The following is a 14,889-nucleotide window of genomic DNA, read 5'->3' as shown; positions in this document are numbered from 1 at the left end:
CATCCAGCTATGCGACGTCTTTTAGATTATTATTAGTATTATTATTTTTTTATTTTTGAAAAAGAGAAGACATTGGAAATAGTTTGGAATCTGTTGGCTAATATATTTGTACGTGTCAAATTGATCACACATGGATATTTATGTTATATTTAAAAATACATTTTCCAAAACATTTCTCTTTGTTTTCGACCCTAGCTTGCACCTTAGACACCTAGTACAGAAGAGAGAGTGCATAAGTATGTCGATGTTGGCATAAAAGTTAAAACCGTTGATTGATCGGACATGGAGATGTATTCAGGTTTGAGCCACATAATGGTCAAAATTGATAATCGTTTTTTTAGTGATGTTATATGTACATCGAAATTTGTATAACAGATATATTTGTTGTTATATTTTTAACATTAATCATCATTTTTAGGATAAAATTTGTATTTTAATGCATAAAATTTTAAATATTTTTAGTGAGTGAAGCATTGGATCTAGATGTACCAAATACATGGTCAAGCTTAACAAGATTATTTTTTTTCCCGTTAATCAAGTGCCTGTGGGGTTTTTTTAGTGCATATCGTTTAGAAGATATATTTCTGTTGATTTTAAAACAATAAAAAAAAAAAAAGTGCATGGCTTGATCGATAATTAAATGTAAAAAAAAACATTCAATTATTCGTATCCAATGACAAAACAACCTAGAAAGTCCAAATTAAACCATATATATTATTTTTAATTTTATTACTAATTTATTTTTTACAACATGATAGTAGAAAAAAAGAAAAGAAAACGACGATTAAATTCTAAGCAAAAATATGCCAAGTTCTGGCCCTCCGTTTCCATCTGGATTCAGCATATAGAAAGCTTCGGAATCACGCGTCCCCACCACTCGCTCAAAGCGAGCCCTCATGTACAGCAGCTCCCCTTCCGACTCTCCGCCGCTCTTCAGCCCGTCCTCTACCAACGGAATCACCCCAGCCCCGACGGACACACTCCTCACTTTGCTAAGCACGTGCCAGTCAGACTGGCTGCACACCCTCGACACCGCGTACCCGCAGTTCCTACCATTGCAGTACATCGTCCACACCGGCTCCGCCAGCAGCGTACGCCTCTTATGCGGTGGCAAAGCGTGGGTTTTCTCGCACTCCAGCGCGATTCGTACCACCCCGGAAGACATTTTCTTGACGAGGACCGAAGTCGAAACACCGAGCTCGAGCAGAAGAAAGGGTTCGGACGTAAGATCTGTCTGAACGGCGAAGCTGACGTTGCCGCGGCGGTTCCCGAAGAGGGTCCCGGTGACTTTCCGGCCAAGTGTGGGGGTGACGGAAGGGTAATGGGTCGGGAGACTTAGCCATCGGCAAGAGGGAAGGATGGACGGAAACGATATGATGGAGCATAGTGATTTGAAGAAGGTGGTGATGGAGGCGGAGGAACGGCGGATGTGGCGATGATAATCGTCATCGGAAGTTGAATCTAGGAGGTGGGTGGGTGGGATAATGTTCATTTCGGTGCTGCTTTTGCTGCTTCCGGTTCTTTGGAGAGTGAGAAATCTTTGCTCAAACTGTGCCAGAGTTGACATTTTTTGTTCATTGGTTGATTACATGACGCTTCTTATTTATATGCAAATCATTTCGCACCCTTACAGGTCACCCGTCACCAATCAAATTTTGAAAATCAAACCGTCTCTGTATATCTTTAGAATTTTTTGAAATTAAAATGGTCATTGTTTTTTCAGATAAGACGACATATTATATTAATACAAATTTAATATTAGATTTCATGCCACCTGTTGTTATAATAGATTTGAATAGTGTATAGTCCATGAATAATTAATTGAGAAATATATTTTCACAATTACACGATCCTTATGTTGTCTTCCGATCGATACACATAATACTAAATATAAAATGTGCCCAAATTAAAATACATGATACCCTTAGCCAACTGAGTACCACCACAGTCATTATTTTTCTTTCAAGCTTGAAAATGATATGTGCTGTAATTATTGCTAATTTTTTTATTGTCATGATTTGATTACAGTATAATATATATAGAGAACAGAGACCGTATTACACATCTAGATTCATGATCGGATCGATCAAATTTATATTTATCATAAAAAAAGCAATATTTTTTTCTATGTCGGATTAGAATTTCATCTCATAAAATTGAACCGTAAGATTATCTCATACAAGTTTTTGTGATATATATATATATATGTGTGTGTGTGTAGAATATGTGTGTATGTATATAATAAGATCGTGACTCAGTCGATCAGGTATTAACAGCACTACAAGTAGAAGTATAATTAGTAGTATTTGTCTCTTTAAAAAATAATTAGTAGTATTTGTCCACTAGACACGTAGTTACAGAATTGCAACATCGTTCAACGATACCCACTTTCGAGATCGCGACTATCAAGGAGCACACAAAAAATAAAATTTGATGATATATTATTATATCCATAGAAAACGAAATACAAAATTTTTTTTATATTATTATATCCATCGAAAACGAAATACAAAATATTTTTTTTAAAAAAAAATTATAGATATATAATTTAACAATTTTATTACATCGGTACCAAATGATTATATTGACTCATGCTAAATTCCTCATGGTGATCGATACCTAAAAAAAATTGTTAAAAATGAAACTGTCCCATGTTTCATGAAAGATTGGCTCGATGATTTAAGTTGAATCCTATGCTACATTGGGTACATTTGAATTGGTGTACATATGACCCCATGCTAATTAATGAACGTTGAATAAACTACGAGTGAAATTCATCGAGTGAGACATTTACTTTTTCCTTGATTTAATGGATTTGCCACATTATATATACAGTGATTTTCATCCCATTTAACGTGGAAAAAGCCTAATTTATCAACCTGTCAATTGTACTCGAAATATTTTAGGTTTTATTTGGATGTATTGATAAATTTTAAATTGTATTTTTTTTGTTGTAGAGAAACGAGATCATGGTGTTTCTTTCATGTTAATTAAAGAAATTAATAAATAAAATATAGATTTCAAATTCAATTCCCTAAATTACCCCTTATATTTAATCTGTCTTATTACTAAATAATGAATGATTGGCATGATATACTGAATTAAAAAAGATGAGGGCAGTCGACCTCCATGCATGCATGGGAACAATTGTCAACCAGAAATAGTGGCACATTAATATAATATAATAATATAATATAATAATATAATATAATATATATTAGTACGTGGACTATGGTCACTAGTGACGTGTCTCCATTCCTTTCGATTTGCATGTGTAATCAGGGTCATTCATCAATCTGCTTCTGAGGGGTCGGCCTAAAAACGTGGGCTGGATTATTTCATATCGTTGGCCCACTCAAGGTATAAGTGGGTGCAGTTTTTTCCTGGACTTGGACGTTAGCTTAGAGCTTGGGCCTCACATAATGCCATGCAAACAGTGGACAACGAAATCAAATCAGATTTTCAAACTTCATCGTTAATGTTTTTTTTTTTACTCGAAATTCAGGAATTTCAAAGTAAAAAATAATAAATTTATCACTTTTGTTTAAATGCTCTTGAATTCCATAAAAAAAAAAAAGAAAAATAACTGGCCCAGAAATTTTTGGCCGGCATTCAATTCTTTGAAACTACATGCAAAAGGCCAAAAAGTAGGGAGGCCTAATCTACTTTCTAAAGACAAATCTTATTATTATTTTTTTTATAAGAAAAAGACAATATTAATTACTGGTCCAAGCACGACAACAAATTTTCTCGTGGAAAAATGGGTCCGACGACTCGAATATTTCTTTATTTGTTTATTGTTGTTGTTGTTATTATTACTATTATTATTATTATTATTATTATATTCTGATTCAATAACACGTTCTCTCTATGTAAACATCAGATTCACTCACAAAGTTTGATAGAAAAATATATGTTTTCTATAATCATATTTTAATAACACAAAAAATTTTGTAAGAGGATATGATTAATTAATTTTAGGCGACAAATATCTTATTTCAGTATATATATATAAAAGTGAGCTCGTTTCACACTATAATTATTATTTTAATAATTACTTGAAAAGGTGATGTTAATATTTTGAATGAATTTTTCAAACTTATGCTAGCGATAATTTTAAATAACGTCGTCTTTATTGACCTTTCTTAATTTGTGCAATATATTTTCGTTGTGGCATTCAACGTTGGGTATAAATTTTTTTATTTAATGGATTAAGTAGAATCAACATAAGATTTTAATATTTAGAAACGTTTAAAAAAAATTTCCATCTCAATCTTAAGATACGATCCATGGATTTAATAAATGGGACGACTTTATGGTATTTTTCTAGTTATTTAAAACATTGAATTCCCGTCTACATTGCTTCTAATAAAATGAAATATGTTAACAAAATATATATTTCAGTGACTTATTATTTCTATTTCTTTTCGATTAATGATAACATATAATATGTTTAATTAACGGAAATAGTCATACATGGACTAAAGTTGATTTTCCAAGGATATAAGGTTCACAAGTCATCCCCTCTTATCTCACAGGAAAAAAATCGTGTTCTGACACGGAAAATAAATTCCTCGATCCACTGAAAATGGCGGAAGAAGCAGCTCAAGTTTCAGTAGTAATGGTGCCATTTCCAGCTCAAGGACACCTCAATCAGCTCATGCAACTCTCTTGCTTGTTGTTCAAATATGGGCTTCAGGTACACTACATCGGATCTTCCATCCACAATCGCCAGGCCAGAGTTCGTGTCAATGGATTAAATTCTCGCCATGTATCCAACATCCATTTTCATGACATCCCAATTCCAGCTTTTGAATCTCCTTCTCCAAATCCTGATTCTTCCAGCAAATTCCCTGTGCAGCTCCAACCAGCCTGGGACGCCTCGTTGAGCCAACGGCAACCTGTTTTCGAATTCCTGCGGGAAATCGCCAAGAAATCTAAGAGGGTTATAGTTATACACGACCCTCTAATGGCTCTAGTTGTCCAGGATGTTGTCTCCATACCGAATGCAGAATCCTATGTTTTCAACTGTATATCTGTCTTTAGTCAGGTAGCTTTTATCTGGGATGGAATGGGGAAAGAGTTTCCATTCGAGCTTTCAAAAGAATTACCTTCTTTTGAAGGATGTGTATCAGATGATATCATGAATTTTGCAGCTCTACAATCTGAGCCGTTGGAATATAGAGCTGGAAATATATTTAACACCTGTAGATTGATAGAACAACCTTATTTGGACCTGTTAACGGGTAAAGAGATTATCGGTGATAGAAAAAGTTGGGCAATTGGACCAATAATCCCAGCCATGTTACCTTCACGAGACAACCCACCGAAATGTTTAGAGTGGCTTGATCAACAGGAGCCAAATTCTGTCATCTATGTATCATTTGGGACCACAACTTCGCTTTCCGATGAAGAGATAAAAGAGTTGGCATCGGGATTAGAACAGAGCAAACAGAAGTTTATCTGGGTTCTAAGGGATGCGGATAAAGGAGACATATTTACTGGAGAAGTGAGGGGAGCAATACTGCCGAAAGGGTTCGAAGAGAGGGTGGAAGGGTTTGGAATCGTGGTGCGGCATTGGGCACCCCAGCCGGAAATTCTCGCTCATCCGGCGACAGGTGGATTCATGAGTCATTGTGGGTGGAATTCGTGCATTGAAAGTGTTACAATGGGTGTGCCAATAGCGGCATGGCCAATGCATTCGGACCAACCAACCAACGGTTTCCTCATAAGTGAGATATTGAAAGTGGGGATTGTTGTAAGGGAATGGGATCAACGGGGGGAAGTGGTGAAGGCTTCAACTATTGAGAATGTTGTGAGAAGATTGATGGCGTCAGAAGATGGGGAGGAGATTAGGAAGAGGGCCGAGGAATTGGGTGCTGCCATGCGACGGGCGACCGAGGAAGGAGGTGTTTCAAGACTCGAGCTCGACTCATTTGTTGCTCATATCACCAGATAGAGTCATTCTAGCCAGAAAGAGATAAAAATATTAAGTACTTTTATCCCACACACTTACTTGTATTAGTACGTAATTATACAGCCTAAATATGATTAAAACTTTAATTAAATAATTGTTTTTTTGAAAATTTAGAAATAGTGTTCAAAGTTCAATCCATCGAATAATGAATTCAAGAAAAAACATATTACATAATCATTCCTACTTTTTGGTTTAGCTAATATTTCAATTAAATATTGGGTAACATCTTTCATGTCACGAAAATATATATCTAACAAATCTCAACATCTATAAAACATTAGATTCAAGGGAGGTTAACTTTTTGATTCATTAAATGTGTTTTTTTTAGTTTTAGTTCATTAACTCGATAAACTTTGGTTGTAATGTCCTAACTTTTAATTTTTAGCTATTTTGATCAAAATTTTGATATGATTTCATAAACGTAAGTATTTTTCAACACCACGTCAACAATTTTCGACTTCAAATCAACTTTTTCTTTACCCCACATCAGCAATTCAACGGTGTAGGACTAAAAAAATCTGAAACTGCTAATCAAATCAAAATTTGAATATTTAGAGGATCAAAATCCAAAATAAGGCAAAAAGTTATCTCCTCTTAGATTTAAATTTAAATTCTTACAAAATTGAAACACTACATAAACAAAGTTAAATCACATTTTGGTTTTTCATCATGAGGGATCGGAGTTCTGGATTCAATAAGATTTAATAACTAAATGTTAATATTCAACTGCAAATGTTCATTTTCAAAATCTACTTGTTACATAAAAATATATCACTTTCCATTGTGAATTTTTCATATATGTCACTCTCTATTTAGTTTAACAAATTGTTATTTTATATAAGTTAACTTGTAATTTCTTTGTTTATCTTAAAAAACTAATTACTAATTATTAATATATGTGCATTAATATCGTTTGAATAAATTGAATTTATTCGTATTTTCCCCATAGAGGTTCTACATGGTTTTTTTTTTTTTTTTCATAGTTCGTTTAATTAATTAGTAAAATATATTTGCCGTTTTTCACAAAATTTGAATATTAGATCCGGGTCTTTAAGAATTTATTTTAATGATTATTTTGAGCCCCTCTCATCCAAACTATATATTCTATTTTTCTCATATCAGTTTTTTTACTTAATTATTTGACTCTACATTGTTTTTCTTGATTTAATTAGTTTAATTTATCGATAATTTGTGTTTTGTTTCCATTTATTTTTCATCTTTATCTTAGGGTTCGTTTAATCTATATAATATACTTATAATTTTTCACAAAATTATGAGATTATTCTAATTTCCAATGATTTATTTTGATAGTCATTTTAAGCTATACTCTTTAGAATTATGTATTATTCTATATTTATTTTAATTTTATTACTTGGTACAGCGAGTTTTTTAAAGATGCTTTCCTGACATGCGAGATACAGAGTGGGGATTGTTGCGCGGGAATGGGATCCCAGCAGAGAAACGGTGAAGGCTTCAAGTATTGAGAATGTGGTGAAGAGATTGATGGCATCAGAAGAAGGGGAAGATATAAGGAAGAGGGCCGAGAAATTTGGCGAGGGACTGTACATTACACAATAAGAGAACACCAAGCAACAAGTGGTCGTGGAGATGTCGAGAGTTGCTGAGACTGTACATTACAAAAAAAGAAACTTCCCCACAAGATATTTACAGTCTCCAGAACCACCTTCTGGTGCCAGCCAAACTTCGTCAAAAATCAACATGTTCTGAGCTGTCCATAGACTTCAGCTAATGATTGCAAAAGACCCAAATCATCCTCAAGTCTCCAGCTCGGCAACAAAACACAACAGATTGCCAAAATGACCGATTCAACAAAAATAGACCAAAAAGCAGACAATCTCTAAATCTTTTGAGCATGTTACTAATATTTCAATTGAATATTAGAACTATTCGATGCCACGCCGGGGTTTTTCTCCAAGGAAAACCCTGCTCTTCCCATGCATACTCGTACCGACCATGGGAGAGCCGCACCACGGGAAAAGCTGATCAATGGAAGAGCCACATCGTAGGAAGAGCAGAAGAGCTGCAACATGGAAGAGCCGAGCCATGCCCTTCCTTTAACATGCCAATTCCCTACCGGTTCTTACCCGAGCCTCACCCATGATCCTATCTTACCCAAGCCCTGCTCCTTGATCCTAACAGGGCTCCAAGGTATGAGCCTAGCCATCATACCTGCTCCTTCATAGGAAACCATGCCAAACCCCATCTCACATCGGGAAGCACTTAATGAATGAAAAACTTAAAAGAAATACTCGATTGAAAATAGTGATAGTTATTTGACTGCAATACCGTAAGGCTTGCTGTATAAAGGTACTCATGTTGTTAGTTTCAGCGAGTTCGATGAACAACTTATCGTTCAGCCCTACGGAAATAAAAATTGAACGTTGGAGATGTTGACAAAGCTAAACGAGCTCACATGGCAAAAACACTTTGAACTCTGGATATAGCCTGTAGTCTTACAATGGCCCATCTTTTGATGACCTCCCTTAAAATTCCAACCTAGATAGGTCATGATCCTTCTCACCTGCCAAGGATCACAACCCTTGAACAGTAATCCACCCAAAAGAACCCGATCTATTCTTAAGTTTCAGGATCGATCATGATAACAGGCATGCAGCTTTATCTTCAATTTAAGTTGAATTTGTACATAGGAAACTGGATTGTCCTCTATGATGCTACGTTCCAGTACAAAAGTTTATGGATACTCCCTCCAACCCATTTCCATTGTCACACTTCTCATTTTGGAACGTAGAAAACCTTCAGCAGCCCAACACTTTGTTTGGTTTCAATTCAGGAAATCTTCAAAATATATCTTTCATCCATTTTCAATTTCCCAGTATAAATATTACCTTTAATATATACCTTTTCACCGCTTCTCAAAAACAATCTGTTGTATTATCATATTTTAAAATAATACACAATACTTTCAAATTTTAGAATAAGCTAAACAAACAGATGTCAACATGTAAAGCCAAAAAGAATGGTATTGCGAAGTAGACAAGACGCTTTGTCTACTTTGCAGATGAACTTGCTAGTTTGAAAGGCCTGTGTACAATTAATTATTGAATAATGATAGTCAATCTACTAAATTTCTTTAGGCTATATTTGATAATCATATAAAGGAATGATTATTAAATAATCATCTTTTATCTCATTTTTGGTTCATTTTTAATTTAACATGGAGGCCCTTGATTATGATTGAAAGCCCTCATTATTTATGTTAGTTGTGTGATTAAATATCCCTCCTCAAAGGTGTGATAATGTATAATTTTTGAATAGTAATAATGATAAGATTGTATATTGACCATAATACTCTTGAATTGTTTTCTTCAATATAATATGAAAATTAAAATTAGTGAAAATTTAATAATTAATATAATGTTTAAATTTTTATTATATTTTTTTATAAATTAATTTCATATATTTTTATTATTTTCAATCATTTTAAAGAAATAAATTGTAATGCAAATCTATCTTAAATTAAATTTTTATAAATTTCTAATCTTGTTAATTAATTTTTTTTATGAAAATAAATATTTATTAAATTCTAATTTATTTTGTTTAATGATTACCGTAATATTTTCAAATATATTTCTAATAAATATATTTAAATTAATTTTAATAAATGTAATTTATAATTATAAATATTTAATTATTTATCTAATTATTTTAAGAATATATATTTAACTAACACTTGGGGTATTTTGGTCATTGCAATAAAATTTACAAAATTAATCAATCATTTTAAAATCATACCAAACACCATGTTATTTATCCCACCATACTATTAATTCATATCTCTCATTTTTTAATCTCTCTAATTACTAATCATTTACTTATCCCATAACACGTATCAAACGGAGCTTATAGTATAGCCAAAGTCGTCGAGGATGATGAACAAATTAAGCTAATTTTGGGATCCAGAAAAAGGCTAGCTAGAGGACAATGGACTTAATTTTTTTTGTTAAAGCAATCATTTAATTAGGCTTGTATATATGTGGCTCACCTTCAATTGAAATCAGTAGCCAGTTTTTGTGGAGTTCACGGGTAAGGTTTTTTGTTTTCCTAGCAGAGCATGACCCATCGTCCACGTGACCATACTGGTTGGCATTCGGTCCAAAAAAGATATTTTTTAATTCACTTCCCAATAAATACTAAAATATAAAATATATGTACAACAGAAACAAACAATAACAACTTAAAAAAGAGAGAGCAGACAAACAGGTATTGACAAAATAAATTATGATAACCAAAGTTTCCATCAACCTCCTTTTGCAACCCATTTTCACAAATGTCCCATCTTAATTTTAATATTATCTAAGAATTTAATATAAGATGCAACTTTGTGGTATTTTTTTCTTCGAAACATGATATTTTTAAAATAAGATGAATTCATCTTTATTTTTTAATGACGATGAAACTCGCAATTATTACTTTTTGATATGTATTAGATAAACTTTCGTACTAACATAATAACATACAAATCACGTTAGTCGGGTAAACCGAACAAATATTTTTGCGACAGACTAATTCGAGAAAATGAAGATAGAGGAATCGAACAGCTACTCTAACAACTCGATTATTCGGAGGACAATTCTTGTCTATTTTACTTACACAATATGATACAAAGTACAAAATAAAGAAATGATTATGGATTCATCCTAAAGGTAAAATAGATACGAATATATTTATTAATTAATAAATTAGACGGAAATTATTTATGTACCCGCACTGATTTTCCAAGGATATAAGCTGCCAATCATCCCATATAAACATATTTATTTTTCGAAAATTAAAGTAACTTTCTCCTAACGTTGCAAATGGGAAGCTTGATCAATCAAAGTGATGAAGCAGCTAAAGTTGCAGTAGTAATGGTGCCATTTCCAGCTCAGGGGCATCTCAATCAGCTCATGCAACTCTCTTGCTTGCTATCCAAATATGTGTTTCAAGTCCACTATATAGGATCTTCAATCCACAATCGCCAGGCCAGAGTTCGTGTCAATGGACTAAATCCCCAGGATGTATCCAAGATCCATTTTCATGACGTCCCAATTCCGACTTTTGAATCTCCTTCTCCAGATCCTGATTCCTCCAGCAAATTCCCTGTGCAGCTCCAACCGGCCTGGGACGCCTCGTTGAGCCAGCGCCAACCGATTTTCGAATTCCTGCGAGATCTTGCCTCGAAATCTAAGAGGGTTGTAGTGATACATGACCCTTTGATGGCTTTTGTAGTCCAGGATGTTGTCTCCATACCTAATGCAGAATCCTACGTTTTCAACTGTCTGTCTGCCTTTACTCAGGCAACTTATACCTTGGGAAGCATGGGGAAACGGTTACCGTTCGAGCTTCCAAAAGAAATTCCACCTTTTGAAAGGTGTGCATCAGAAGATATCCTGAATTTTTTAGCTCTACAATCTGAGTCATTGCAGTATAGAGCTGGAGATTTATACAACACCTCCAGATTGATAGCAGGGCCTTACTTGGACATTTTGGCGGATAGAGAGATTGCTGGTGATAGAAAGAGTTGGGCCATTGGACCAATAATCCCAACCAATTTTCCTTCACGCGACAGCCCACCGAAATGCTTACAGTGGCTTGATCAGCAGGAGCCAAATTCTGTCATCTATGTATCATTTGGGACTACAACTTCGCTTTCCGATGAAGAGATAAAAGAGCTGGCATTGGGTCTAGAACAAAGCAGACAGAAGTTTATCTGGGTTCTAAGAGATGCGGATAAAGGAGACATTTTTGCCGGAGAAGTGAGGCAAGCAAAATTGCCAGAAGGGTTCGAAGAGAGGGTGGTAGGGGTTGGCATTGTTGTGCGAGATTGGGCGCCACAGCCAGAAATTCTTGCTCATCAGGCAACAGGTGGATTCTTGAGCCATTGCGGATGGAATTCGTTTCTTGAAAGTGTTACAACGGGTGTGCCAATAGCAGCATGGCCAATGCACTCAGACCAACCAAGAAATGCTTTCCTTATAACTGAGATACTGAAAGTGGGGATTGTTGTAAGGGAATGGGATCCAAGTGGAGAAGTGGTGAAGGCTTCGACTATTGCGAATGTTGTGAAGACGTTGATGGCATCAGAAGATGGGGAAGAGATAAGGAAGAGGGCTGAGAAGTTAGGTGCTGCCTTGCGACAGTCGATCGAGGAAGGTGGCGTTTCCCAACTCGAGCTCGATTCATTCATTGCTCATATCAGCATGTAAAGTATTCGTAGCCAGCGAATGTGTCGTCGGGTGTTGCGTTTTGGAGTTACATTATCGAATATGTAATCTACTGTGGGTTGGCATTTGTGACTTTGTGAGGAAAATTTTAGAGTGGTTTGTTCTTGCGCTTGGTTTTTTGTTTTGTTTTTATTAATAAGAGTACTATTAGAATTGAGTCCAACCGCAAAATGTATCCAATAATATATTATAATAAATAAAATATAAAGCGACAGTACATTTTACAAGAATTGTGTTCGTATTGATAAAAATTCTAGCAAATAAAAGTTTATATCTGGGCATTTAAATTTTCCAAATTCATAATTGAAGCAGGAGCGGACCATTTCACGGGCTAGATTAGTGTTCGGAGTGACTAAAAAACAAACAAACAAAAGGCCCCAAACGTGAGGCAACATGCATAGTTTCTTTTATAAAGAAGGAACCGCGACGCAGACCGAATAAATCATCGGACTAAAGTAATAATCTGTAAAATATGTCAACCAAGTAAACAACATGCAAATTTATTTATATACATGTAAACGTAATCATGGAAAAAGAAATATAAAGAATGGAGAAGAAATTAGTGAGAATATTACAAAAAAATTATTGGAAACTCAACCTCATAAAGGTTAATAATAGATAGAATGTTTTGTGATTAAATATGTTTTAAATACGAGTTGTAGCTTGAACACGATGTCATAATACTCTAAAAAATTGGATATTTCATCCTCAAAATCGATACACTAAAACATAAAAATCCACAAATTTTAAATTTTCATGCATTCCATATGTTAAATTGAAATTTAGACATTATTTTTTCCACGACCGAGACATTTATTAAAATTTTACAGAAGTTTAATTATTTATTTTACAATGTATTTCTACTCATCATTAAATTCTATTATTTAATTTTAATAGATTTAACATGTTTATCTAACTAAAAATATTAAGAGAATTATTTATACAATTTAATGAAAAAATCGAAGTAGATCAGTTTCTGATTATGAACAATAATCACATTATTATCACATTACAATAATAAATTAATTATTATTTTTAGTTTATCATCATAGTCTAAACATTTTATCCCAATAAACATCTTTTAGAATGTAGAATGTTAAATTTAATATTGACATTAAATAATCATAGTGTTAATTCTGACATTCGTTTTTTTATTGTTGTCAATANTGAGTTTCATTCTGCTTAGTCCATTATAATATTTTTATTCTCACTTTCTCTTTCATTTTTTACTCTACTAACTTTGCAGTGTAACAGTCAACCAGTGTGGCTCATTCAAATATTAGTTTTTGATTTTTTTAGCAAATAGCGGCCTATAGTCTCATCAAATTAAATATTTAGAAGTCGATATTAGTAATTTATATATAATAGACAATTATTAAATTTTTATTTTGTTTTTTTTGTTTAATTGTGTAATTTTTTATGTCCTACCTAATTCATGTTTTATTTATTTTTATTGAATTTTTATAATCATGATGAGAAGTGTTGTATNCTACTAACTTTGCAGTGTAACAGTCAACCAGTGTGGCTCATTCAAATATTAGTTTTTGATTTTTTTAGCAAATAGCGGCCTATAGTCTCATCAAATTAAATATTTAGAAGTCGATATTAGTAATTTATATATAATAGACAATTATTAAATTTTTATTTTGTTTTTTTTGTTTAATTGTGTAATTTTTTATGTCCTACCTAATTCATGTTTTATTTATTTTTATTGAATTTTTATAATCATGATGAGAAGTGTTGTATGCATACAATATACATATAAAATTAATATATTTTAAAATATTAATATTGAAGTGTCAAATAAATATAATGAATCATTATTTAAGAACTTTTAGAAAAATATACATCATAGTACAAATTTAAAGATTAACATACTAATAAATAATTGTGATGATTATCTTAAGAAACAAATGATGTTTGTCCAAAAAGATTAAATATGATTATTGTAAATGAATTTTTCTTAATTATTTATAAAAATTTTAGTATAGTAAGTTGATAATTGTTTTTCGCATGAAACAATGATTAGTACTTGTGAACATTATTTTTGAATTTTTTTTCATGTATTTAGTTCTAATAACGGTGCCTTATGATTAATATACTTAAATAAAATTTAGTTTTTTTCCAAAAGAAATTATTCTGTTGATTTTTATTATTAATTATAAAACAGAATAAAGTTGGATTAGATAGCATAATTATATATATAAATGAAAAGATTTCATTTCCAGACACAAAACTCTTAGATATTGGAAGTGGGGATTGCTGCGAGTGAATGGGATCCAAGTGGAGAAGTGGTGAAAGCCTCGGCTATTGCGAATGTTGTGAAGACGTTGATGGCATCAGAAGACGGGGAAGAGGGCTGACAAGTTAGGTGCCGCCTTGCGACAGTCAACCGAGGAAGGTGGCATTTCTCGGCTCGAGTTCGATTCATTCGTGGCTCTGTTCATGATATCAATAGAGTAAAGTAAATTGTAGCCATTGAGCAAGTATTCGAATAAGTTATATAATTGAGCCTGAGTTAATTATTATCGTACCTGCAATAAAAAAAAAATCGAATTATCTCTAGACTCAAAGTAATCTTTATTATCGTATCTGCAATAAAAAATAAAAATAAAAATTATAGCTAACAACTACTACCAGGTGGAACAAGCGCAATAATTTTCATTA

At 33.1% G+C, this 14,889-nt stretch overlaps 3 protein-coding genes across 3 annotated transcripts; 2 read left to right on the top strand and 1 right to left on the bottom strand.

The window, feature by feature from the left end:
- Positions 1 to 647: 647 nt before the first annotated feature.
- On the bottom strand, positions 648 to 1,607 carry LOC140969830 (protein MIZU-KUSSEI 1-like). Its single transcript, XM_073431328.1, has one exon. The coding sequence runs from the start codon at positions 1,565 to 1,567 to the stop codon at positions 785 to 787; it is 783 nt and encodes a 260-aa protein (XP_073287429.1). The 5' UTR covers positions 1,568 to 1,607; the 3' UTR covers positions 648 to 784.
- A 2,887-nt stretch (positions 1,608 to 4,494) lies between these two features.
- On the top strand, positions 4,495 to 6,092 carry LOC140969791 (zeatin O-glucosyltransferase-like). Its single transcript, XM_073431247.1, has one exon. The coding sequence runs from the start codon at positions 4,589 to 4,591 to the stop codon at positions 5,957 to 5,959; it is 1,371 nt and encodes a 456-aa protein (XP_073287348.1). The 5' UTR covers positions 4,495 to 4,588; the 3' UTR covers positions 5,960 to 6,092.
- A 4,623-nt stretch (positions 6,093 to 10,715) lies between these two features.
- On the top strand, positions 10,716 to 12,443 carry LOC140969780 (zeatin O-glucosyltransferase-like). The gene has a single exon (XM_073431235.1). It carries the CDS (start codon positions 10,816 to 10,818, stop codon positions 12,202 to 12,204), a length of 1,389 nt encoding a protein of 462 aa, XP_073287336.1. The 5' UTR covers positions 10,716 to 10,815; the 3' UTR covers positions 12,205 to 12,443.
- The last annotated feature ends 2,446 nt before the right edge of the window (positions 12,444 to 14,889 follow it).

The sequence above is a fragment of the Primulina huaijiensis genome, unplaced genomic scaffold (genome assembly GCF_012295235.1).
Source record: "Primulina huaijiensis isolate GDHJ02 unplaced genomic scaffold, ASM1229523v2 scaffold42781, whole genome shotgun sequence".
Classification (NCBI taxonomy): domain Eukaryota; kingdom Viridiplantae; phylum Streptophyta; class Magnoliopsida; order Lamiales; family Gesneriaceae; genus Primulina; species Primulina huaijiensis.
Note: the sequence above shows the minus strand (reverse complement) of the source record. Positions and strands in the feature narration are given on the sequence as shown.

Coding starts and splice junctions, on each gene's coding strand:
- LOC140969830 (XM_073431328.1), bottom strand. CDS start 1,567: ATGTCAACTCTGGCACAGTTTGAGCAAAGATTTCTCACTCTCCAAAGA.
- LOC140969791 (XM_073431247.1), top strand. CDS start 4,589: ATGGCGGAAGAAGCAGCTCAAGTTTCAGTAGTAATGGTGCCATTTCCA.
- LOC140969780 (XM_073431235.1), top strand. CDS start 10,816: ATGGGAAGCTTGATCAATCAAAGTGATGAAGCAGCTAAAGTTGCAGTA.